This window comes from Leuciscus leuciscus (genome assembly GCF_965113295.1).
Source record: "Leuciscus leuciscus genome assembly, chromosome: 21".
In the NCBI taxonomy this organism is placed as follows: domain Eukaryota; kingdom Metazoa; phylum Chordata; class Actinopteri; order Cypriniformes; family Leuciscidae; genus Leuciscus; species Leuciscus leuciscus.
Window position 1 is genome coordinate 34,901,334 of NC_138745.1, and position 27,468 is coordinate 34,928,801.

Below are 27,468 nucleotides of genomic sequence, written 5' to 3' on the forward strand. Positions count from 1 at the left end.
AAAGGACACTACAGGACCTGGATAGTGAATAGGATAATGGATAATGCCGGCCAAAAAAGATTAAGATTCACAGCTTTATATGTATGACAACATTCTCTTACTGTGACTATAATGAAAAGATCACGCTCATGGCAGCAGTGCCAAGGTCATGGGTTCAGTTATCAGGGAAAAACTGTTCAACTGAGACCTTAAAATAATGCAATGTAAGACACTGTGGAATAAAAGTTGAAAATCTATGCATAATAAATAACAAATACAATCATTGGATTTTAACCACATTCCCAGTTTTATTGTTTTTTTGTTTGTTTAAAAGGAGTATTGTTAGTAGTCCACACACAAAACATATGAATAATTTTTTTTAGATGATTTAAACAACAGTCAAACAAATGATCAGAAATGGTAATAGAGCTACAGGCATGCACAATCCAGCAGTATTTCACAATATTGCTGTTCTGAGATCTATTTCGATTAAAACAAATGCAGCCTCAGTGAACATAAGAAACTTTTATGTAAGAATCCTTAAAAAAAAAATTTTGCAATCAATTTAACTCTAATCATAAAGCCAGAAGTCTGAAACAAGAAAGTAGAACAAAAGGTCATCAGATTAATCTCATCATTTCCATGCGTCCTCAGAGATCAACTTGTAGGAGTTCAGTTCTTCAGGAACTCACTGAGGAGACATTGACTGATTTTCTGAAGTAAAAACAAGAAAAAAAAAAGTACAGCATTTGTGAATCCTTTGAATAGAGATATATATGTGTTCATATCCTATAAAAAAATATTGAAAATAATGAAATGACTTGAAAGTAGAATTTTTGAAATGAAAGTAGAATTTTTAATACCTCGGCCCCAAAGGGACAAGGGATTTTGACATTTTTCGCGATAAAGTCAAACAGTTCCTTGAGTGTTGCTGAACTGAAGTCATTCTGTGAATATAAAGACAAATACACACATTTGTCATGTTTACTTTGTGAATGTAATTAAATCAGAATATAAAAATATAAATGCCATTTGTAGTTTGAAGGTCATTGACAGGAAACTCTTACCTCATGAATGAACTTCAGCAGAGCAGAGGAGAACTGATCGGAGAGGTGGACGTTCAAGGTTTTGTCATAATCACTGGGAATGTTAGTGTTATTCTCATCACATGAAGTCACTGCATAGACTGGATGACAGATTCAGGTCAGAACAGTTTTTATTAATAAAATGATAATGGACACAAACCTTTAAATAAACACAAAGTATATGAGCCCAACTCTTGATACTTTTAAGGCAGAACCATTTGATGTGATCTTCATGTAACATCTTACCATTTTTTAAATGGGAAAGGGTTTTAAACATTGATCCAGAGTAGTCGCTGTCCATGTATATCACCATCTGCAGCACATATACATGAAGAGGAAATAGTAATAGATATTTAAAAATACAGCCAACTAATTCTCGATACGTAAAGTGTTTTATGTAACTACAGATTGTTTAAGCCCCTTTTTTAGAGTTTTGCAGTTGCATTTGTAAAAGCAGATCTGTTGTGACTGTTGGGAAAGATGGACCTGCTATAAGTAGAAGAGAAGATGCAAGAAGAGTCACAATGGGCCCTATTTTAACGGTCTAAGCACACGGTCTAAAGCGCACGGTGCTTGTCCGAATCCACTTTTGCTAGTGTAACGACGGTAAAAATGGTCGGCGCGCGCGACGCATGGTCTAAGAGGGTTGTCGTATTCTCTTAATGAGTAATGGGTGTGTTTTGGGTGTAACGTGAAATAAACCAATCAGAGTCTCATCTCCCATTCCCTTTAAACGCAAGTTGCTATTTACATGATGGAATCTGCAAGTGGAAAGACTGAACGCGTCTCCAGAGAGCAAACGGGTCTGATCGTGTGCGAGGTTAAAGCGGACCAACAGACCATCTGATTCCACCATATCTTTATGTACACAATTACATTGCAATCCATTTATTTTTAATAATTGACATGTTTGTGTGCTGCTGATTATTTAAATAACAAAGAAAATATATTGCGCCATTGACTTTAGAACAGGTTTTAGTTGGTCAATGGGTCTGTCTATTTCTGTTGCCTCAAAATAGTAAAGTGCCAACAATGCGCCTGAACACACACCTCGTTTTCAGACCAAATGTATTTGCTATTTGAACAACGTGGCGCAGGACGTGAAAATGCTAACTGAGTCGGGCTGAAACTAGCAAAACACACTTACGTTGCGCTTGGCGCTGCATTGGGTGTATGAGGCCCAAGGTTTGGATTTCCTTTTCGATTAAAGACTGGGATTTCTTAAAGATTTTAATAATTAGTCCATCAAAGACATTTCTATACATTTGATTATATTTAAGATATTTAAGTCTTTTAGTCAATCAGTTTCATGTTATATGTAATATTTGATAAACACATTAATATGGATAATGCACACTCTTTTCCTCCATTCAAGTGAGGAGAAAGAGGGAATGATTGTTGCATTACAAATTATTTTTAAGTTTAATTTATCATGAAACATGTCTCTGTAGACTGTTTGTCAAAAATAGATATGGAAATGTTATGTAAAATTTACCAGTACATACCTTTGAGAATTTTTTCTCAGCAAACATATTGTTGATTGCTTCAATGAGATCAGTGGCAGAAAGCTGTCATAAAAACATACCAAAATGAATTGTCTAGAAGTCAGCAGGTGTTCAGATTAAACAGGTCCTTTGTCTCCATTAATCTACTTCAAGAACTTGAATTTAGAATTGTATCCCCTGACATCTCCTTCTAAATTATAAAATCCAGAACTCTAGGGTTCACTGTGTTAGTTTTAAGATGATCACTTTAAAAATGGTAAATGGGGCCGGTAACACTTTTTAATAAGTATACAGTAACAAAGTAATTTCAAATCCTTTGCAAAATATTGCGATTTTCAGTGACCTAATCTAAAGTGAGAACTATATAAGGGATAATGTAGAGCGAGGCGGTTGTTATAGCGAACACAACCCCGACAGGCTGATCAGGACCCCGACGCGAAGCGGAGCCTGAAGGGGTTGTGTTCGCTATAACAACCGCCTCGCTCTACATTATCCCGCTTATTACATGGCTACCAACCAAATAAATCAATAATTTGACACAAAATATTGATTTAAAAAGGAGTTTATTGTTTTAAAAACAATTGTATTGCTTCCGCTAAAGAAAATAGTCCGTTCCGTCTCTAAGGTTAGAATCCTGCGTCCATAGCAACGCTCTGTTTTCCATGGCAACGGTGTGTTATACTTAGCAGCGTCTGTTATCAGGAATAACACACCGCATTCTATATTAGAATTCAACCAAGCCATGTAATGATTATGGTTAATAAGTTGCTAACAAAGCATAAAAAAAAAAAAAAACTACATCTAACTCTTTACATATGAGCTACAGTAATTAAACACTAATAATTTGATTTATTACAGTCACGATAAATGAAGAACTCACTATTTGTATGTGCTATTAATATATCAATGTAGAGACTACAATATATAAACTATGAATTAACTATAAACGAATAGTTTGCAAATGTTTTTAAGTACTTTATTACAGTATAGTTATTATAAAGTGTTATCCATCATGCCTTACTCAATTTAGTGGGTTTTTGCTTTACCTTATACAGAATTGTGGATGTAGCAATTGTTTGCATGTTGAACCTTTTACCTGATATTCACATGGTCTGCAGCATCATGTGTATTATTACGATATTAAAGCATGCATTCGATTATTCAGATTTTTATACATACCTCAGCCTTGTCCTCAGGAAATTTAAAAATGCCATTGTCTCCCAGACCGGACATGTAGACGAATATTTCGTCATCTTTTCCACTGCATTAAATAATAATAATGGTTATTCATTTTCCAAGTACAGCAGCAGAAGATCCGTAACAATTATTTAAATAAGCATAGCATCCTATCATCCTAAAAATCCACATAATGTTTGACCAGTAGTTAACATGTAAATTAATAGAAAGTTGTTGGGGCTTCATAAGTTCATGACAAACACATTGAGGCATTGACACATTTCTATTCATGAAAGGTTTTTAAAACATGTTTTAACAGCGTTGAGCATTTTAGCCAATCACAAGCATGTCTGTTGAGCACCGAAAGCAGTTGGCGGTCACTGGTTCACTCTCTACTGGTTAAATCCATTCAATAGACCTTAGTCTGATTCAACGCCAAAATGAATTTAATGCAGATGAAAACGAGGCCGTGAGGATTTTTAATTTTTTTTTATAAGATGTTTTGTCTGATCAAAAACTGAACAATCGGTATGTCCTGTCATGACAGCTCTCAGGGTGTTTGTTAATGGATATGACATTAATATGTTTGGTCTTGCCGGAATAGATCTGCCACGCTGCTGCTGCTGTAATTAAATACTATTTAAAAAGTTTTTCTCAATTACAAACCTTCTTATGACCTTTATTTGCCCTGCACTGTCATCCCCTTGAAGAGCGGCCAGGAAGTTCTCTGGGGTCACATGCTGTAAGATCAGATTTTGTCATAATTGATCAAATCGGTAAATTTCGAGAACATTTTTCAAAATACAATGTTAGCAGCAAGCACCCCCCCCCCCCCCACCCACACAGACACACACACACACAATATTCAACATTAATAATGTTACATTTCCAGTGTAGTCCTTTGGAACTCCTGAGTACACGTTGTCTTGATTGTTTACACTGATAATCTTTCCCTTATATGTGTTTCTGCAGGCAGAGAAGAAGAGGAACATGTTAATCGCAGTCAGCTCCATCAAAAGATGTTTTTCACAGACTGTGACACATTCACCAGAATTCAAAGTTTTTTGTATTTTCTTTTAAAGAATTTACATTTATAATGCTTTACTTGTATTACAGTACATTACCTTGTTTTTAAATTACATAGACAGATATATAGACAGATAGACAGATAGATAGATAGATAGATAGATAGATAGATAGATAGACTAACGCTGTTATGTAATAGTGTTTCTATATGGCTGAGGGAGTAAATTTGACATCTCTCTCTCTTCTAACTGCTGTGATTAATATCTCTATTTTTTACTTTTTTGGAAAGTTGTTAAAATGCTACTGTATCACAGATGTTTTTGGTTTTATTATTTAGATCTTTTGAGTTCATGGCCAAATCTGTTTTACTATTGTGCTATCTGTACATATATTTATATAAATTCACCATGTTGTTGCAGATAATATGTAACACAGATAGCATTAAACAATATTTTCATTAGGTTATATTTGGATTATTAATCAGTCTAGTAGTTCTTTTTTATTTATCTTTCTAGTTTTGAAATGAATCCTCCTGAAAGCTTAATGTCTTGTCTTTTAACCGTTGTCATAAACTCTAATCTCACAGATTATTAAGGATGGATAGTGTGCACATTGAGTGTTCCAACACCTCTAATTTGCAGTATGTTTACTGTTCAACCATTAAAAGAGATACTCAAAAGATTCAGCAAATTACTCACTTAGGATTCTGAGCGATGTCATCATACATCATCACCACAATCTGGTCTTTAGGAATTCCATATTGCATAATTCTCTGATATGCACAGCACACATTGGCCTGAAACACACATGAAAAAGATGATTTCCATGTTCACTTACTGTCATCATATACAAACTGTGGTACAGCACACCTTGAGGAACTTATGAGCAATATGTCTTTGCTAATGAAAAGAAGAAAAAAAAAAGGACAAACCTGGTGTCTGTAATTGTCCCAGCCCTTTGAGCCGGCAACGAGGAGAACCCATTTTTTCCCAGACATTTCTTGAGTTTTTTCAAAGCAGTCTGAAAAAATAATAATACTAACATTTTAAAACTAAATTGAAAGTTCTAATAATTTTAATTGGCTAACATGTACTTTTGTGATGACTTATTTATATGATTTTAGAGCACAGAGAATAACACAAACAAGTAAGCGATGTGTTATAAAGTTTATGAGAAAATAACAAGAGCTCAAGTTTTAAACGAAGTGTTGCTTCCTGTTCATCAAGTGCTGAAATGTCAATCAATCGCCATGATAATAAAAATACAAATTTGCCTGGTCGAGAAATTTTCAAAGTTTCTATTTAGCCTAATTATCTTCATAATTAGATATACTAAAGGTGTTTAGGGTTTTAGATTATTGATGTAGTGGATTGGATCATATCATCATACCTGTGTTGAGTGTCAGGTGTTCCTGTGTTTCTGTCCAGTCGTGTTCTGGTGCTTTTAGTGGGACGATCACTGTCTTTATATAGGCAGTTTATTACTGTCATTTGAGACACACGGATGGAGAGTTCATGCTGGTGGGAGGGTCAGTTTAATATTATGCAATATTTCCCATATTTACTTTGACAGCAGTTGAAGTGGGAAAAGTAGCCACTCCCCTGTGTGTCGTCTAGTACTGAATATATATTCAGTACATATCTATCTGTAAAAATTCTGTTTATAGTAATAGCCATCTGTATATTATATTCAGTACATATCTAGCTGTAAATTCTGTTCACAGTAATAGTTATCTGTATATTATATTCATAGGACAAATCTATCTGTAAATTTTTGTTTATAATAGTATTCAACTCTATATTTATTCAGTACATATCCATGTTCTGCACTTATGGAACCACTGTATATCCTGCACTTGCTGCTATTGCACTTCTGGTTAGACCTAAACTGCATTTCGTTGCCTTGTACCTGTACTTGTGTAATGACAATAAAGTTGAATCTAATCTAATCTAATCTAGTATCAGCAAAAAATATGAATTCATTTGTGAATTTTACAGTAAATGAACACACAATGTATTTATGAATTTGTGACATTTAATGTCTGTTGCATGATGGACATATATCTGTTGTGTTGTGTAATGTTCCTCTACTTTCACTTGTGAGAGCACATTATAGTTTTGGTGTCAGATTTCTACAGATCTCTACATTAGACACATCATCAGCTCTTGTGGTTCATTTAGAAAACACACATTTAAAATGGCATTTTACCGATGATCTACACCAGAGCGTAGTGTGTGTGTGTGTGTGTGTGTGTGTGTGTGTGTGTGTGTGTGTGTGTGTGTGTGTGAAACACTTACAGCTAATTTGTTCACTTACAAATCAGAAAAAATGAATTATTTTCCATCTTGGGTTTTCTATTTATAGTGAAAATATTAATCATACATATTTACAGTTTTTGTGCATAAAGAAGTGAAAAGTTGTTCATTTTAAGTCTTTACATATATATATATATATATATATATATATATATATATATATATATATACTTTTTTTTTTTCAGTTTTCATTTACTATGACATGATTGAATAGACTCTGCTTTCCCAAAGCTGTACTGTAGGAATTATGTGTGCATTTTACGGGACTTACAAACTGTATGTAGATTACCGTAGAATTACAGTATGCTGCACATATAGAAGTTGCTCTGAAAAACCTCATTGAAATAGGAGGCCATTGTCATATTATGTAGTGTTCTGTGTTTGAGGTTTAGATTTAGAAGCCGAGTTTTGAATTAGATTTAAGTAAATTTGGTTTTAAACCTAATTGGTTTTTGGTGTTTGAGGTCGGTACACTTGTGTTTGAAGTTTTTATCCTGAGCTCACAGTTTTAATAGAAGTATTTTATGTTTCAGGAAATGTATCTTAGTAATGGAGAAAAACTGCAGCACATCTGACCTTCAATCAGCTGAATTACTTTAAAGCGGTCTAATAATGCCCTTTTTACAAGATGTAAAATAAGTCTGTGATGTCCCTAGAGTGTGTATGTGTGAAAGAATATTATCAAATGTTAAATATTAAATGTTATTCTTCAAAGAATATTGAAAAAAAGTATCATAAGTTGACTATTAAAAACTTTTTAAAAAACTATTAAACAGCAACATTGATAATATACAGCATATTAGAATGATTTCTAAAGGATCATGTGACACTTAAGGCTGGCGTAATAAATCACAGAATCACAGAAATAAATTATATTTTATATTTTAAAGTATATTAAAATAGAAAACAATAATTTTAAATTGTAATAATATTTCACAATATTACAGTTTATTCTGTATTTTTGATCAAATAAATGCAGGCTTGATGAGCACAAAAGACTTCTTTCAAAAACATGAAGAAATAGTTGTCTACAATGTATGCAATTTATGTGGGCTGATTCAGTGGAGTTCTCTCAGATATGGTTAGAAATCCATCAAGCGTGACATCGTACAGTATGTCAATCAGCAAATGTGATTCCCAAGAAACATATGAAACTGAAGATACTGAGATACTGAAATCAGCCACCATGAAGTGTCATGAGCTGTAATCCACATAATCACAGGTGTTACATGTGTTTGTCTGTTTGTTTCTAGACTTTTTGTTCTAGGAACGTTCTTCAAGCAGATCCCTAAAACAGTTTATATAGATAAAAAACTATTTATTAATTTACTAACAATATAGAAATACCTAATAGAGTAAATTTTCTTTTCTTTTTTTTTTTTAATAATATTTAAGTTTAATATTAAAGTTTAACACAACAACAAACATTGTCTGACACAAAGTAAAGGGGGAAATGAATAATACAAACATTATGGGTAACACTTTGCAATATGGGTGAATTAATATGCTTTAATTCATGCTTAACTAATGCACAGATAACCATGTATGACTCCTGAAGAGCTAAACATAATGATTACTGCATAAGAAACTAGTTTAGTTCTTCATGAGTCATACATTAACTCATGATTATCTCTGCATTATTTAAGCATGAATTAATGCTTCTTAGTGCACCCATATTGTAAAGTGTTACCACAATATGAATTTTATGTCACTTACATAAGTTATTACAACTAATTAGTAAGTTAGTAATGAAAATGTATTTTTGAATGTGGCAACAGCCTGTATTAGTATAACATCTTTAATTCATAAACAGGAATGATGTGAATCATTTATCTTGCAGTGTTTGCTATTGAATGAACTGATCGTTAAAAGTACTAAATAGAACAAAGATATAGTTGTATTTTAGTGATTATTTTCTCAATGTTCTCAAATGTTCTCATTACATATTATAATAATTGTGAGATTTAAACAATTATTATGTGGAATATGTATAGCTATAGAAGCATGAGATTATGAATGAGCAGCTCTGCTACAAGTATGATCCGTTTGGAGTTTGAAAATTTCCCACTTGTGAAAATCGCACCAAAGCGAAAAAGAAAAGATAGAATTTTTAGTGACATTCTCAAATTCCTTTAAATAATTATTTGTCAGTTTCAGAAATTACAAAGTTGTTATTCATTGTCTATATCTGTGTAAATTTATATTATAATATATATATATATATATATATATATATATATATATATATATATATAAAACGACAAATGTATTAAACTTAACCAGAAGATGCAAATGAAAAAGTTTGAGAGTATAAGCATTAAGAAAGGCAGTTTATCTATTTGTTTATATAGATGAAACAGTTATAATGTATAGTGAAAAAGATTTGTGTGCTGGACAAACATTATTGAAAATATTCTAAAATGTCTGTAAACCCTGCATTTTTGATGACCTGAAATTAGTGCTCAAGATTAGAAAAGTTACCATGGTTAGAATATGAATAGCAATTACTGTAAAGCAAAGGTTTTTTGCTGATGAAATAATTTCAAAACATGCTAAATGTTTTAGGCATTGTTAAATAAGTAAATAAATATTAAAGGTTTGAGTTATATACACTGCTCAAAAAAATAAAGGGAACACTTTTTAATCAGAGAATATCATCAAGTCAGTTAAACTCCTGGGATATTGATCTGGTCAGTTAAGTAACAGAGGGGGTTGGTAATCGGTTTCAGCTGCTTTAGTGTTAATGACATTAACAGCAGGTGCACTAGATGGGCAACAGTAGCCCCGTTTACATGCACACTTTTTTGCTATTCTGATTAAGATCGTTCTGATTGATGGATTCCGGTTGACTGTTTACATGGGATGTTATCTAAACCGATCTGGTGTTTACATGTGCTGACGCTTTCAATCGAAATCATTTTGTGACATGCGCACACTTGTCTGCCGGATCTGGAAGCTCATCATTTTCCACGTTTTCAATCCTGTCAAGATGGTGCATCACTTAATCGTTGCGTTAGTTGTAGGCATTAGCCGCGTTTCCACTGTCGGGCCAGTGCGAGCCAGGGCTTTAAACGGCCGTGCCAGGCTAATATCCTCGGGCCAGTAGCACCGTGCCCAAAATCTGCTGCGTTTCCACTGTCGGGCCAGAAGCTCCACAGCGCTTCAAACACGCCCGTATCACGCCTCTCTGGAACAACGTCACACTAACCCATCATTTCACCAACAAAATGGAAGTTTTATCAGAAAACTAATCAGAAAGAAATCACTGGAAACAGCGTGATCGCAAAACAAGAGCGACCGTTTGCTGGCATTTTTGTTGTTTAATTGAATATTTAAAACCCAAGCATCGATGTTTTACCACAGGTTTACAATAAAAAGCGACACATTGATCATAATGAATTAATTTGTGTCAAAATTGCACATTAGTAGTCACACAGAAATAAAGTGGTTTACCATTTATGACGTTTGTGAACGTCTATTTCACAAAAGAAAGAGGACACGCAACTTATTCAGTCGCGTCTGTTTCTGTTTATTTGGTAGCCTAGTTACAGCACATATTTACATCACATTTAGAAAGAATGATAATTTCTACAAATATGCCACCAAAAATATGACCTGAGGAGCTTTAGCACTCTCTTCCAGAAGGATACAGTTATATTTTCAGTCAGAGATAAAGAGGATAGTCCGGTACAAAGAGACGAGACGTAGGCTACTGACAGATAAAATAAATCAGGATTATTATAACCTATATGATTTGTCTAATTTCTTGATTTGTCTGATTTCGCTGATTTCTAAGCGTTCATATTTACCATGTTTACTATGGTAATGGTTAGCGTGCATAGTTTTTTGCACCTGGTCACAAACAGAAGGCATTCCGTTAGCTGACAGAATTATCTGGCGCAAAACCGGGCATGCGCAGAAAGACGTTCACTCAAAGTAATCGGATCAGCTCGTTTACATGGTGTAATCTTTAATTTGATCGGTTCATGAAAAGGTTTATTCCACCCCCTTCAATCCGACTGAAATTTCAATCGGTTTGAGCATTTTTATTCCGATTGAGGTGTTGACATGGAGCATTTTCATTCTGATTGGACTTTTAAACTGGTTATAATCGGAATACAATGCTACATGTAAACGGGGCTAGTGAGACAACCTCCAAAACAGGAATGGTTTTACAGGTGGAGGCCACTGACATTTTTTTCCCTACTCATCTTTTCGGACTGTTTTTCACCAGTTTTGCATTTGGCTAGGGTCAGTGTCACTACTGGTAGCATGAGGTGATACCTGGACCCTACAGAGGTTGCGCAGGTAGTCCAGCTCCTTCAGGATGGCTCATCAATACGTGCCATTGCCAGAAGGTTTGCTGTGTCTCCCAGCACAGTCTCAAGAGCATGGAGGAGATTCCAGGAAGACAGACAGCTACTCCAGGAGAGCTGGACAGGGCCGTAGAAGGTCCTTAACCCATCAGCAGGACCGGTATCTGCTCCTTTGTGCGAGGAGGAACATGATGAGCACTGCCAGAGCCCTACAAAATGACCTCCAGCAGGCCACTGGTGTGAATGTCTCTGACCAAACAATCAGAAACAGACTTCATGAGGGTGGCCTGAGGGCCCGACGTCCTCTAGTGGGCCCCGTGCTCACTGCCCAGCACCAGGGAGCTCGATTGGCATTTCCCATTGAACACCAGAATTGGCAGGTCCGCCACTGGTGCCCTGTGGTTTTCACAAATGAGAGCAGGTTCACCCTGAGCACGTGACAGACAGGAAAGGGTCTGGAGAAGCCGTGGAGAATGTTATGCTACCTGTAACATCGTTCAGCATGACCGGTTTGGTGGTGGGTCAGTGATGGTCTGGGGAGGCATATCCATGGAGGGATGCATAGACCTCTGCAGGCTAGACAATGGCACCCTGACTGCCATTAGGTATCGGGATGAAATCCTTGGATCCATTGTCAGACCCTATGCTGGTGCAGTGGGTCCTGGGTTCCTCCTGGTGCACAACAATGCCCGGCCTCATGTGGCGAGAGCATGCAGGCAGTTCCTGGAGGATGAAGGAATGATACCATTGAAGGGCCACCACGCTCACCTGACCTACATCCAATAGAACACCTCTGGGACATTGTGTTTCGGTCCATCTGACATCACCTGGTTGCACCTCAGACTGTCCAGGAGCTCAGTGATGCGCTGGTCCAGATCTGGGAGGAAATACCCCAGGACACCATCCGTCGTCTCATTAGGAGTATGCCCCGACGTTGTCAGGCATGCATACAAGCACGTGGGGGCCATACAAACTACTGAGTACCATTTTGAGTTGCTGCAATGAAATTTCAGCAAAATTGACAAGCCTGCTACATCATTTTTTCACTTAGATTTCCGGGGTGTCTTTGAATTCAATCCTCTGTAGGTTGATCATATTCATTTCCATCAAACGATGTGGCATCCTTTCGTTCATAACACATTACCCAGTCCATATTAGTATAGATATCCAGCATGACAATTTTCCCCATTGAGATCTGATGTGTTTTCAAAGTGTTCCTTTAATTTTTTTGAGCAGTGTATATATATATATATATATATATATATATAACTCAAACCTTTATATATATATATATATATGTGTGTGTGTGTGTGTGTGTGTGTGTGTGTGAGAGAGTATTATATGTTCTTTAAATATGTTTATATATACATAAAGATGATAAGTCATGAAGTTCATCCACAGGTTTTCTTGTTTTTCCAGAAAAAAAGTGTTTTGACATATTACTGTTTTCATTTCACAATGAGTGCCATTATTGAGCTGCTTGAGTGAAGTTTCATCAGAAACGGTTAGAAAGCCACCAGATATGCCTTATTATGCCAGTATGTCAACCAGCAAAAATGCAACTCCTAAAATTATGAAACTGTAAATGAGATGCTGATAACAGCCATTTTGATTCCACACAATCACTTTCTTTTTTTTTTTTTTTTTTTTTTTTTTGACAGAGTAAATAACTTAGCAGTTCTATAGAATCTACAGTGGTGGTCAGAATTAATGGCACCCCTGGTAAATATGATAAAAAATGGCTGTAAAAAAAATAAATAAAAATTCTGCATTGTTTATCCTTTTGATCTTTCATTCAAAAAATGCGCAAAAATCGAACCTTTCATTGAAGTAAAAGAATTGAAAGTGGGGGGTAAATCACATTATAAAATAAATGCTTTTCTCCAAAACAAGCTGGCCATAATTATTGGCTCCCTGTTATTAAATACTTTTTGCAACCTCCTTTTGCCAAGATAACCGATCTGAGTTCCCTTTCGAGGGAACTCGAACTGCGTCGGTGACGACACTAGGGGAACGCCCTTCAGCGTAGCGCGTCTGAATTTATAAATGAAACCGAATCCAATCCTATTGGCGTTGCGTGATGACGTAGCGTGTGACGGCATAAGTGGATGTATACAAAAGCACGCCGGCACACAGAAATGTCAGCTTTTTGCTATTCAGCAAGCGCTCTGTGTGTGTGAAACAAGTCTGTCCTATTTGGTGTTGTATGTCCTGTTAAGTCTGCATTACAATATAGAATCTAGGGGCTCGGATCTCGCGTTTGCTGAGGCTGCGCGTAGATTACAAGTCTACTCTGCAATCAGATTCTGTGGCTGGGATCTCGCGTTGGCCGAGGCGGCGCGTAGATCTAAGCTTTGCATTGCAATACAGAATCTAGTAGCTCGGATCTCGCGTTTGCTGAGGCTGCGTGTTGATTACGAGTGTACTTTGCAGTTTGCAATAATTCTGTGTGGGTGCGAGCCATGCAGTCAGTCCCTGAGGGGTGCTGGCTGTGTTCATTGAGAAATATCTCGCCGCACGCTGTGCGTTTCGGGTGTTTCAGCCGCGCCTGCTGACTTTCTTCTCGAGAGATGAAAGCCAATATATTGTGAAAGACTCGAATCTCGCGTTTGTTGAGGCAACGCGCGTTAAGGGTCTGCAATAAAAGGGACATACGCAATCTGGAAAATAATACTGTGGGTGCGAGGCATTCGCAGTCAGCTCCTGAGGGTGCTGGCTGCTCATTGTGAAATAACTCGCCGCACACAGTCGTGCGTTTCGGGTGTTTCAGCCTCGCGCCTATATTGACTTTCTTCTCGAGGGATGAAAGCCAATTTGTAACTGCTCGTATCTCGCGTTGCCGAGGCAGCGGGTAGGAGATCGTATAAATAAATAAATATATGAACTATCCAGTGGTTATGGCTGCATTTAATTCTGAGGAATTAAAATAATTAAAATATTCTGACTTTAAAACTTGGTTAGATATTTTAATTCAGCATACCATCTGAAGGAGAGTGTCACTTCTAGAGGTCCCCCTCAAAAAAAAAAAAAAAAAAGCAGAAGCTAAGCTTGGGACCCTAGGCGGCGCTCTCACCCACAGCCTCCCAAGAAAACTGATCTGAGGACCGTCTTTCGGTCTAGGAAGGCGAAGGGAAAGAGGTCCTAGCTTTTACGAGACCTCAAAGGGCCGCCCCCCCCGAGAGAGAGCGACCGAGGTCCCCTCTCTCATTGGGCCCTCAGGAAGCTAGCGTCAGTATCCCTGCCGTCTCTGTCGCTTCGGGGCACGCTAGCTTCCAGCGAGCACACGCTGTCCTGTCTGCCCCAAGGGCTTGCAGTCAGACAGCGTTTGGGTTCGCACACCGTGAGTCGTTGTCGGTCTTTCCCTGACGGTCCTCCGCTTCAGGGTGCCGTCAAGGACTCGCACATAACACTGGACACCAGCCCTGAGGGTGTTCCCTTGGGAAATTTCACAGAGGCATGGCAAGCCTCGCGAATATTTCTCCATGGGTCCTGCGCACTGTAAAAGTTGGGTACAGACAGTAGTTCCGGGTCCGCCCACCAAGGTAAGTATCAACGAAAAAGGGTGGTCTGGACTACCGTGCACCCAGAGCAGGGTCTGGTGTTAGAACAAGAAGTTTACTCGCTGCTGGAAAAAGGGGTCATAGAGCATGTTCCCCCACCAGTCAGGGAGTCCGGGTTCTACAGCCGGTACTTCATAGTTCCCAAGAAGGATGGAGGGTTGCGTCCAATTTTAGACCTGAGGCACTTGAATCGGTCTCTGAGGAGGTTCAGGTTCATGATGCTCACTATTCCCATCATCGTGAGTCAAATCCAATCCGAGGATTGGTTTGTCCCGATAGATCTAAAGGACGCCTACTTCCACATCTCCATCCTTCCATCTCACAGGAAGTTCCTGAGGTTTGCTTTCGGGGGCGAAGCTTTCCAATATCGGGTTCTTCCGTTCGGCCTAGCACTCTCCCCTCGCACATTTACCAAGTGTATGGATGCAGCTCTAGCACCCCTGAGGCTCGAGGGCATCAGGGTGCTCAATTACATCGACGACTGGTTAATATTGGCCCAGTCGCGAGAGCTGGCGATTCGGAATCGAGATGTTGTCCTCGCCCGCATCCAGAGCCAGGGGTTAAGACTCAACATGAAGAAGAGCGTGTTGACACCAGCCCAGAGAACCACGTTCCTGGGAGTGGTGTGGGACTCGGTCACGATGCGGGCTCAGTTGTCTCCTGCTCGGATCGAGTCTATCCTGACCACAGTGTCCAGGTTAAAGCTAGGCCAGGCCGTCACTGTCAAACACTTTCAGAGAGTGTTGGGTCTCATGGCAGCAGCGTCCAGCGTGATACCTTCTGGCCTGCTACACATGAGAGCTTTACAGTGGTGGTTGAGAACCAAGGGGTTTTCCCCGAGCCTTGGTTCTTGTCCCTTGGTTCTTGTCCCAGGGTCCCAATTTGGCAGCGTTATGTCGCCGAGTATCTATTTCGACAGACGCCTCCCTCACGGGCTGGGGCGCGGTCATGGACGGCCGTTTTACGAGAGGCCTCTGGCAGGACCATCATTCCTCTTGGCACATAAATTGCCTAGAAATGTTGGCAGTGTTCCGGGCTCTGAGGAGCTTCCTGCCAGACCTCCATGGTCGCCATGTCCTTGTAAGAACCAACAACATGTCGGTGTCTTATTTGAACCGCCAGGGGGGTCTGAGGTCGCGCCCTCTGTGCAGACTGGCGCATCAGATCCTCCTGTGGTCCCAGCGGAGACTATCGTCTCTCAGGGCGATGTATATCCCGGGGGACCAGAATCAGGGAGCCGACGTACTGCCGAGGCAGGGGCTGAGACCCGGGGAGTGGCGACTCCACCCAGAGGTGGTGGAGGCCATGTGCGTGAGATTCGGCTCAGTGGAAGTGGATCTGTTCGCGTCTCAAGAGACGTCCCACTGTCCACTGTGGTTTTCCCTCACGCACCCAGCCCCGCTGGGGTTGGATGCCATGGTACAGACGTGGCCGAGGCTACGTCTGTATGCTTTTCCCCCAATAGCTCTGCTCCCAGCAGTTCTGGAAAGGGTCCGTCGAGACAGAGTCAGTCTACTTTTAGTAGCCCCGTTTTGGCCGGCCCGAGTATGGTTCTCGGACATCATTTCATACCTGGCAGGCCCGCCATGGCAGATCCCTCTGAGGAGGGACTTGCTGTCCCAGGCGGAGGGCTCAGTTCTCCACCCTCGACCCGAGCTGTGGAAACTGTGGGTCTGGCCCCTGAGGGGGCACAGTACCTAGAAGCCGGCCTGTCAGCTGGAGTGGTCGAAACCATATTAACTTCCAGAGCTCCCTCCACGAGGAAGTTATACGGCCTTAAGTGGAATATATTTTCTGTTTGGTGCAGAGAGCGTGATTTGGACCCAGTTAACTGCCCAGTGGCTTCAGCACTGGAGTTTCTCCAAGACCGCTTTTCTGACAGGCTTACCCCGTCCACACTCAAGGTTTATGTGGCTGCCATTGCGGCTTTCCACGCTCCTCTGAGTGATGGCCCGCTGGGGAGGCATCACCTGGTCGTACGCTTCCTACGTGGAGCCTGGAGGATGAGACCTGCGACTCGCACCAGAGTTTCCTCTTGGGACCTGGCAGTGGTGATCGAGGGGCTGGCTGAGGCTCCCTTCGAACCATTGGAGTCGGCTGAGGCCAAGAACCTTTCGTTTAAGGTGGCCTTTTTGTTGGCCATTACTTCTCTGAGGAAGGTAGGAGATCTCCAGGCGCTCTCTATTTCTAATGGGTGCTTGGAGTTTGCTCCAGGCAACATTAAGGCCATCTTACATCCCAGGCCCGGCTATTTGCCCAAGGTGCCATCTAATGTGGCACGGGCCATGGTTCTGCAGGCATTTTATCCTCCACCTCATGTGACGGCGGATGAGGAGAGACTTCATCTGCTCTGCCCTGTCAGAGCACTGCAGTGTTATATTCAGAGGTCCTCCTCATGGCTGAAGTCAGACCAGTTGCTGGTGTGTTTTGGGTCGCCCAAGAAGGGGCTTCCCCGCCTCTAAACAGACCATCAGCAACTGGATCGTTCAGACTATTTCCCTGGCCTATCAGGTGCGCAAATTGCCTTCACCTATGGCCGTGAGAGCTCACTCCACCAGAGGCATGGCATCCTCTAGAGCCCTCCTTTCAGGAATTTCTATCCATGACATATGTGAGGCGGCTGGCTGGGCCACTCCGCACACATTCATGAGGTTTTACAGTCTGGACCTTTCCTCTACACCCGGTGCACGAGTGCTTTCGTCCTAAGTTGTGCCTGAAGACAGCTTCACACTAGGATGAGCGGGGTTCGTTGTGGTATAGTGGGTATCTCGTTCCCCTAGTGTCGTCACCGACGCAGTTCGAGTTCCCTCGAAAGGGAACGTCTCGGGTTACGTATGTAACCCTTGTTCCCTGAGAAAGGGAACGAGACACTGCGTCGGTTCGCCACACCTCACCCCGCCTGGAGCACTTGCTTCATAGCAAAAGCTGACATTTCTGTGTGCCGGCGTGCTTTTGTATACATCCACTTATGCCGTCACACGCTACGTCATCACGCAACGCCAATAGGATTGGATTCGGTTTCATTCATAAATTCAGACGCGCTACGCTGAAGGGCGTTCCCCTAGTGTCGTCACCGACGCAGTGTCTCGTTCCCTTTCTCAGGGAACAAGGGTTACATACGTAACCCGAGACGTTTTCTTCTATAATGCCTGATGAGTCTCTTTCTGCTGTGCACGATATGAAGTGCTCGGTTGGGGATGCTCACGCCCAGCATCCTCAGGGGGCTTGACTCGGCGAGGGATAAATTTGTTAAATGCCTCTGATTGTTTCTTTGTCTCTTGAAACCGTTCAACGACCGTATTCACTGAGTCACCAAAAAGACCAGAGGGAGAAATTGGGGCATCTAACAAAAATGCCCGATCTTTTTCTTCTATTTCTGCTAGATTTAGCCATAAGTGTCTCTCAGTAGCTACGAGGGCTGCCATAGACCGCCCAATAGCACGAGCGGTCTCCTTCGAAGCCCTGAGAGAAAGATCTGTGGCTCGACAAAGTTCTTGAATTTCATCGGGACTCACTCCCTCACTTTTATCAATATCCCCCAACAGGTCTGCCTGATAGGCTTGAAGCACTGCCATAGTGTGAAGGCAGGCTCCAGCTTAACCTGCAGCTGTATAAGCTTGGCCCACTAAATTAGATGTAGTTTTAAGCGGTTTAGTGGGCACCACGGGGACTTATATCTGAATATGTATGCACCTGGGGACTGAAGAGACGTGAAGAATATGGCTTATTCTCAGGCGGAAGAAGCCGCAGGGCGGGCTTCCGACACCGGCAAGAGAGCACTGGATTCCCCGGGTAAGGGAGGAGATAAGGCAGAGCCCCTATCCAACCCCGCCGAGAGATCCATTTGCGATCCCCAGGAATGCATTCTCTGTGCTGCCTCGGCAACAGCAGGTCCTGCACCCAGAGGTTCGCAAGCCTGACCACTCTCATCGAACATGGACAGACGGGATCGGAGTGTATCCCCACCCGTAAGGAAACAAGGGCAGGGAGAAGCACACAACTTGAATAGTTGTTTCGCCATAATATAGATATCAGTGACAGACAAACAATAAATATACAGACAGTTTGACACAGAGCACTTTGCTGAGGCACAAAAGCTAGCGCCAGTTGCACCGGATGTGCTTTTATCCTTTCCTGGTCATGACGTCACCCGCCCGTGACGCTCATTCTTTCCATTGGACTAGTTGACATACGTGCTTCAGACGTGATCACGCGGAGGCACTTCCAAAATGTCATCGACGCATCGCGAGTTCCCTCGAAAGGGAACAGCTTATAAATTATACTAAGTGATGTTTTTTGAAAATGTAGAAATGCAGAATTTTTTCTGTGATCTTGATCATGCCTTTTCATAACTCACTAAACATATACAGTAACAAACATTACATATACAGCCTGTATTTCTGTAACATCTTTAATTCAGCAACAATGATTATGTGAAACATGTCTCTTGCAGTGCTCGCTACTGAATTAACTGATTGTTGAAAGTAGTAAATTGAAAGAAGATACAGTTGTGTTTTGGTGATTGAACCAAATGTTCTCAATTCATGTTATAAGAACTGTGCGTTTTGAAACAATGATTATGTGGAATATGTACAACTTTCATGAAAACATGAGAGCATGCCTTTGAGAATTCATTGTCAGAGTCAGAAATTGCAAAGCAGTTCTATAGAATCTATATCTGTGGAAATGTATGAATGATTCATTGATTAACCATTAAGAATTGACAAATGTATTAAACTGAACCAGAAGAGATGCAAATGAAAAAGTTTGAGAGTAATCAGCATTATGAAAGGCAGTTAAATTAAACGGTTAAATAGATGAAACAGTCATGATGTGTAGTGAAAAATATTCTTTGTGTTTTTGTGTATGGTACGTACATAATTGAAAATATACTAGAATGTCTATAAATTGTGAATTTTTGATGACTTGAAATAAGTACTAAAAAATTTAGAAAAGTTACCATGGTTTGAATATGAATAGCAATTACTGTAAGGAAAAGGTATGTGCAGATGAAATACTTTCAAAATATACAAAATATATATTTTAGGTATTGTACAAATTTGATGATCTCTTTTGAGATTAGGACTAAGCATTTTGACAAATTTACCCTTTAGTAATACCAAAGTGAATAAATACATCTTTAAAACATATATAAAGATGTTCATATAATGTATAGATACTAAGTCAGGAAGTTCATCCACAGGTTTTCACGAATCATTCCTGAAACTGTAGATACTGAGATACTGAAAACAGTCGGTTTGATTTCACAAAATCACAGGTTTTACAGTTTTTTGTTTTGTTTTGTTTTTTACAATTTGGGACTTTTTGTTCTGGAAACGTTTTGTCCCGATCTTCAAACAGATAATTGAAACAGTTAGGATGTTACATTTACATTTACATTTAGTCATTTAGCAGACGCCTTTTTCCAAAGCGACTTACAAATTAGGACAAAATTCAGCGAGTCATCATAAAGAGGCAAAAGCAACAACAACGCAAGAAGTGCTCAAAATACGAAGTTCAGGTATTATTCAGAGTAGCATAAGCCTGATAAGTGATGTTTCAAAGGGAAAGGAAATTATTTATTTTTTTCTATTTTTTTTTTTCTATAAGGTTAAGTGCTCACGGAAGAGATGTTGTGTCTTACCATTTCACATAATGTCACATGAAGATGTTTTAATATTAGGAATCTATGGGGTCCAAATGCAATAAAAAAATAAAAACGTTGAGGAGTGAATATCACGTCAGGAGCTTCAAGGGAAAAATCGTAAAATTTTATGCCAGCGTTTAGGAGAGAGTGATTTAACGCTAATCCATGCCATCAAAAATATTTTTCCAAATAGTTCTCTCATTTGATTTCCTCTCAATCTTATCTTGTTTCATCAGTGATTTATTAAGTAATAAAACATGAAAACCCAACGTGTGTGTGTGTGTGTGTGGTCCGGGTAAACCCTACGTTATGTGTAGTGAAAAAGATGCTTTGCAATTTTGTGTACTGTACTTACATAATTGAAAACATGCTAAAGGTCTGTAAACCCTGCATTTTTGATTACCTAAAATTTGTAATAAAATTGAATTGAATATGAATTGCAATTAATTACTGTAAAGCAAAGGTATGTGCAGATTAAATACTTTCAAAATATACAAAATATGTTTTAGGAATTAGGTATGTTTTAGTAGCGTTAAAGGATTTATCTCTAATCCAAGAAATCAAAATAGATTTCCAAATAGTTAACCTAGAAGTAATAATAACAGGCCCAACTCTAAGATTAAACCAAATGTGTGACTCAATTCAACCCAAACTTTGGACCATGTTTAGTTTAGCTGAATCTCTCTTGTATTGCATACCAAGAGCCCAAACCTTCTCCTATTCCTCTTCTGAATATCCACCCCAAGCTCCCTCTTCAAGGCCAATCTGTGATTCCAAGTTTTAACTCTAAGAGCATAAAGCTTTATAAAAATAAGAGACCTGCTTGAGTGAAGGAGGTTTCAGGAGGATCTTCTTAACAATGAGTAGTTTGAGGCAAGCGTAGTGCTTTTGAACACATAGGGCCCTATCTTGCACCCAGCGCAACTGACTTTGTACACCGACGCATGTATCATTCCTATTTTGCACCCGCGCACAGCGGACTTTTCCCTCCACAGAAGCACGTCGGTTAACTAAGAAATACACTTGCGTTCCCGGGGGCGGTTGAGCGCAAAGAGGAGGCGTGTTCTGGCGCAAACGTTCCCTCATGCTATTTTGCAGGTTTAGAAAACAATTGCGCCACTAACCAGGAAAAACTAGTTTAAAGTCAGTGGCGCGTTGCGCATGTTATTCATATGCTATTTTAAGGGCGCATGCTTGGCCATAATCAATGTAGCGTGTGCACAACGCGCACTTTGATTCTCTCATCTACACAGAAGCAGCAGTTTTCGTTTTTGCAAATCATACATTATTACGATAGATAGATAGATAGATAGATAGATAGATAGATAGACAGACAATTTATTATAAAAAGCATACATCTAACTTACACATTTACCCAAATTATCATACACCTGTTTAACCGAAGCTAATTTGGGTGTGTTTCTCCATCCCCAACGTCACTTCTCTGTGTTTTACGGCCCTGACGAGAACGTCGGTCTCCTCAGCTGTGAACCGCTCCTGGCGTGCGCCTGGCAAATCCGCCGTTACTATAGGAATCTGCTTTAGAACAAGCGCGCCTGCTCTTAAAGGGAATGTGAGATGTCGCTCTGATTGGTTAATTTCACGTTACGCCCATCCACACCTATGAATAATGAAGCTACTTCAGACCAACCCCTTTTAGATTTGCGTCGGGCGCAAGAGGCATTTATCCCGCCGGGAAAATAGCAACAGCGCCGAGACCCGCCCACAAAGTTACTTGCGCTTTGCGCTTGACACTTGCGTTTCAGATCGTTAAAATAGGGCCCATAGTCTCTAAATTGTGAAAAATCCCTCCTAAAATCTCCTTTTAAACAAGATTTAATTAATTGGTGTTCACTAGATGTTGCATAGATGATACAATATTGACTCATTAAGCATTTTTACTTAAACGTGAAGAACCAACATTGTATGTTCTGCAAGACCAGCCTTTCCATTAAACATATTTTATTGGACTGTCCCACTTTTGGATAACATCATGCTCCCACATTCATGCTTCCGGGAATGAAAATCGCCCTGAGGGACAGGAGCTTGTCCTGAGCCCGAAGCAGAACCTGCTGCGTTAGCTTGTTCAAACGGCCCAAACGCAGTCCTTTGGTGATTGATATAAGCGACTACTGCCGTGTTGTCCACCCGCACCAGGACATGGTAGCCTCTTAACTGCCGAAGGAAGTATTTCAGGGCCAGAAATACAGCCAACAATTCAAGGCAATTGATGTGCCAATTGAGATGACGGTCTCTCCAGACCCCTTGGACTGGACGGGCATCTAAGACCGCTCCCCAGCCCGTCAGGGAAACATCTGACGTTAACATCTTGCGATGACAACACATTTCCTCTGAATCTTATCTTGTTTCATCAGTGTTTTATTAAGTAATAAAACATGAAAACCAAGCGTGTGTGTGTGTGTGTGGTCCTGGTAAACCCTAGTAGGTTCTAGTAGTCTCATTTGATTTCCTCTGAATCTTATTGTATTTTAAATCTTATCTAGCTATCTTAACAATAGCTTTAACTGCTAGGAAAAACAATGCTTAAACACATTGCATAATGACTCTATAAGATGTGTATAGGTTGACATCAAAGCAAAGAGCTGAGTTCACAAATACTTGTATATCCAGTTTTTAGTTTTTAAGGGAAGTGTGCAATAGTCATTGACATGTTGGTGATATATTATCTGCTGAGTGTTTGGGTATTAATGGTACCTGTCAAAGGCTGAATCAGTTGATCTCTGTTTTGTCTTTTTAAAGTCACTGCACCACAATCTTATGTTTCTAATTCTGCAGCTCTCCACTGTCCACCCAGTACCCATCACATCTGTTCATTACTAACTTTAAGAGGTTCAATAACATTGAGGGCCAGAAGTACGTACATTTGCGAACGCAGCGTTAATAGCGCCATGGCCAAGATGCAGAAAGCGCATGATGTGAAACCGCAGTGTGCGTGTTATGTACCAAACCTGCAGTTCATCAGGTAATCAGCGCCTGTCCCCACCCAATACTCTGTAAATTGCGCGTATTTAAACGTGCAATTGAATGGGCCTCCTCCTCTCTTTCCATCATGGATCAGCCACCAAGTCAGGCAAAACAGCGAAAACAAAAATTTTGCGATAACGAGGTTGATCTGCTTGTTCATGAGGTAACAGCACATTTAAACATCATACAAGGCTAGAATGCCACACCCACACAAAAGAATGCCATCTGGACCGAAATCCCCCCCAAAAAATCAATTCAATATCCTCGACCCGCAGACAGGTGGAAGAGGTAAAAAAAGAGGTGGCAGGACCTCAAACGCCGTGCCAAAGAAAAAGTTGCATGTAACAGGGGATATGCCAGGAAACCCACTTCCTAAGTTACACCTGCTTTTAAGAGGCGGAGAATTTTCAGGGCAAAATAGAGGCGCGCTTTCACCGGCTTTTTCTGTTCATAACGCGGAATACATAATTAGGCGCAGTTTACGCTTCCCTTCCCATCTCTTTATGTGACACTCCCACTTTCCCCGTGACCATCCCATGAATGCATTTGCATGACACGAAAAGCGCATTTTGCCATTTTCAGTTCCCGCGACAGGCAGTCTGCGTACATACCTCGCCATGGTTTTATGCGCACTTTGCGAAACAAATACACCTGAAGTGGCCGCAAAAGGGTTAGTACATCTGGCCCTGAGTGTCACCATAGAAACTGACTGACTGACTAACTATAATGTTGTCTGCTGGCTTTTCCTTCGTCTTGTTTAGGTGATCATCCAGCAGTCCTGCTTTAATAATAGAGATTAATAAAGATCTTTGTAAAGACCACCCATTGGTCCAACGACGGAATCCAACAGTGTGGGCGAAGGAGTAATGCGTGTATGTCTTTTCAGTGCTTCAGTGAAGTTCACTTTATTTATTAGAATTTAGTTTCAATATTACTTTAGCTCTACGCTTAATCTGACTCCAATTTCAATCGATAATCAAGTTTAGATCATGTTTCTTATTAGAAAATAATCATAAATATTGATTAGGACTTAATTTAGATCTTTGATTATTCTGAGTATCCCATACTTTCAATTATTTATTCATTAAAGGATCCGGTATCGCTTTGAGATGTCACGTTGCAAATGTGCGCTCACGATCACAAACTAGCCAGTTCTGAAATAGTCAGAGGATGCAGTGCGAACTATTTTACCCTTATGCTGGGTACACACCAAAAGATTTTTTACATCTTATAAGATTTTCAAAATGTGATAGACCACAAACATGAGGACAAAAAAATCCTAGATTTAAGCCTTTTGCTCCTATAGTGTGTGGTGTACCATGATGTGACAAAGACAGCACACAACACACTGTAACGGGGTTCAGACAGATGTTATGGGAAGAAGGAGGCGGGAACCGGCGAACATTCAACATTTTAATAAATAAATAAACAAATACAAAAATGAAAGTAAAAGCCAGCAGCCCCTCACGGACGACTGCTGGCAACACAAAACAGAAACACATCAAATCAAATTCAGGCCTGTCCTCTCTCGCTCTTCACTGTCGTCGCTCCTCCTTTATGCTTCCGCTCCTCCGTGAGAGATGCGAGACCGGTGCGTCGCGCACGTGTCGCTCATTATCAATCGCGCCACCGGCCTCGCGCCGTCCTCCCACGGCCCTCGACCTCGTCGTGCTCGCCACACACACGAACAGATTTTCAACCAGAGTCTCGACTGTGAACACAGGAAATCTCGCAAAATCTCGCGAGACTTCAGAATAAGCATGGCGGATGATATGCAGGAAGAAATTTTGATGATAGTGTTGGGAATGATTTTCACAGAAAATTCACGTGAAAAAAAACATTCCTGCGCGCGCGCTTCCAATTACTCAAAGATGACTCGAAGAGTAAGCAATGCATTCCTGACAGAGACACACAGAGGTGTGTGAGTGTGTTCCGAGTGTAAGCCTCGGGAAGACACTGACGCAGCTAGCAGGGAACATTCTCAGAACGTTGGCTAACATTCCCTACAAGTTTGGTTAATGTTTTAAAGAAAACATTTGAATGTGATGTTCAAAGAATGTTTTGAGGATGTTTTCTCATTCCAAATAATGTTTCTATAAGGTAAATGTAAACTAAGATATAACGTTTTAACTGTAACATCTTGAGGATGTTTTTAGAGAATGTTATCCTACACAGCAAAAACTCCAGTGTTAAATTAACTCTCCTGGGAGTTTATTTGATTCCTCACTCAAAGGGTTAAAGTGTTAAAATATGAGTGTTAAATGAACACTGAAGAGTGTTAAAATGAATGAGATAATTAAGTGATTAATTGTGTGATGATTGACCATTATTGAAGACACCTGATGTTAACAAGTAGAATCACCAAAGGAGAAAATCTAATTTAAGTCACCATTATGGTGATTAGCGTTTGCTTTAGTTGGGCTCTTGACCCTTAAACTATTAACTTTAGATTTTGTCTGGCTGTTGTAACTAAGTTATAACTGACAGATGAACAAAGATAAAAGGTGATCAGGTGGTGTTGGTTATGTTTTGACGTAATCATCATTTGACCTGAAACACTAAACTCATTTACACTTAGTCATTTAGCAGATGCTTTTATCCAAAGCGACTTACAACAGAGGACTAAAGTTTAGAGAGTGTTGATTGCAGCAGCCTGGTGGTTTTATAGCAAACGATTTGTAGCATTTTCTATAGAATCTAAAATATTTCTTAAAAGTTCTGTTCAAAAGATTTTATTTAGACACACAGACATCAAGATTCAGCCTGTGAATCTCAACAATGGTGACAATAATAAAGCATGTTGCAGTGCATTCTGGGTGCCACCAATCAAAACTCATTCATGGCTCCCATCATGCATTGCGCTATGAATAAATTATGATCTGAATTGTCTTAGTAATTTCCTTTTCCTAAATAAATATTTCGTTTGTCACCATTGTTGAGATTCATACACTCATTCTTGATGTCTGTTTGTGCCTATACACACCTTTTTTTTTTTTTTTTATCAAAACAACTTTTAAGAAATCCTTTGGAATAAATAGAAAATTCTGGATTTTATGTTGTAGAATCACTTGATGATGTAATCAACATTATAAATCTAAGTCAGAGATTAGGCTCTAAATGATTCAGGTCAAATGATGATTATATCAGAACATAACCAACAATGTCTGATCATCTTTTCTCTTTGCTCATCTGGGAGTTATAACTCAGTACCACATTAAAATTGTACTTGACTATTAAAGAAGTAAAAGTAACAGCAAGAATGAAAACTAGAGATTCTTGTTTAAGCTTTTAATCTCTAAAAACATGAAGTGAATGAACCACATACAAGGTTTTATCCTGCTTTACAACTGTTTGTATTGAATTGTATTTAATTATCAAACTATAAGACTACTATCTAATGCCAGTATGCAACATGTTTTAAACAATCCACTAAACATGATTTTACCACTAAAAGAAAATAATTTGCTAAGGTACGGCCACGGGTGCTCTTGATCCTGTGGCTGATTTTGGACTGTGTTCGCAGCTGAATCACGTTCTTCCTCCATTTTCTTCCACTGATTGACTGTTAGAATTTCTCTAATTTCCAGGTCAAGGTGCTGTGCATTGTGATAATAGATGTGACATGACGTCACTTCCAAAGGACCAATGGAACTTGTCTGACCAATTTCATGGAATGTGAAAACGAATCCCATTGGCAGAATAAATAACATTTAAATTAAACTGGGCATCAGCGCAATTCAATTGGTTTGGTAATAGCAAGGGAAAATAGAATGAAGTGATCTCCAAAAAAGAAGTACTTTTTGACTGTAAATAAAATTGTATGGAGTAAAAAGTACTTTTTTTTTTCTTAAAAAATTTAATTAAGTAAAAGTAA

General features: G+C 39.8%; 1 protein-coding gene across 1 annotated transcript; it reads right to left on the reverse strand.

Annotated features, from left to right (window-relative positions):
• Positions 1–262: 262 nt before the first annotated feature.
• On the reverse strand, positions 263–6,226 carry LOC309485164 (legumain). The gene is made up of 11 exons (XM_082151826.1): positions 6,161–6,226; positions 5,703–5,791; positions 5,470–5,567; positions 4,630–4,711; positions 4,412–4,485; positions 3,749–3,830; positions 2,570–2,632; positions 1,311–1,377; positions 1,047–1,165; positions 843–926; positions 263–693 (listed from the first exon to the last, which is right to left on the reverse strand). Exons 2-11 carry the CDS (start codon positions 5,766–5,768, stop codon positions 652–654), a joined length of 777 nt encoding a protein of 258 aa, XP_082007952.1. The 5' UTR covers positions 5,769–5,791; positions 6,161–6,226; the 3' UTR covers positions 263–651.
• Positions 6,227–27,468: the final 21,242 nt, after the last annotated feature.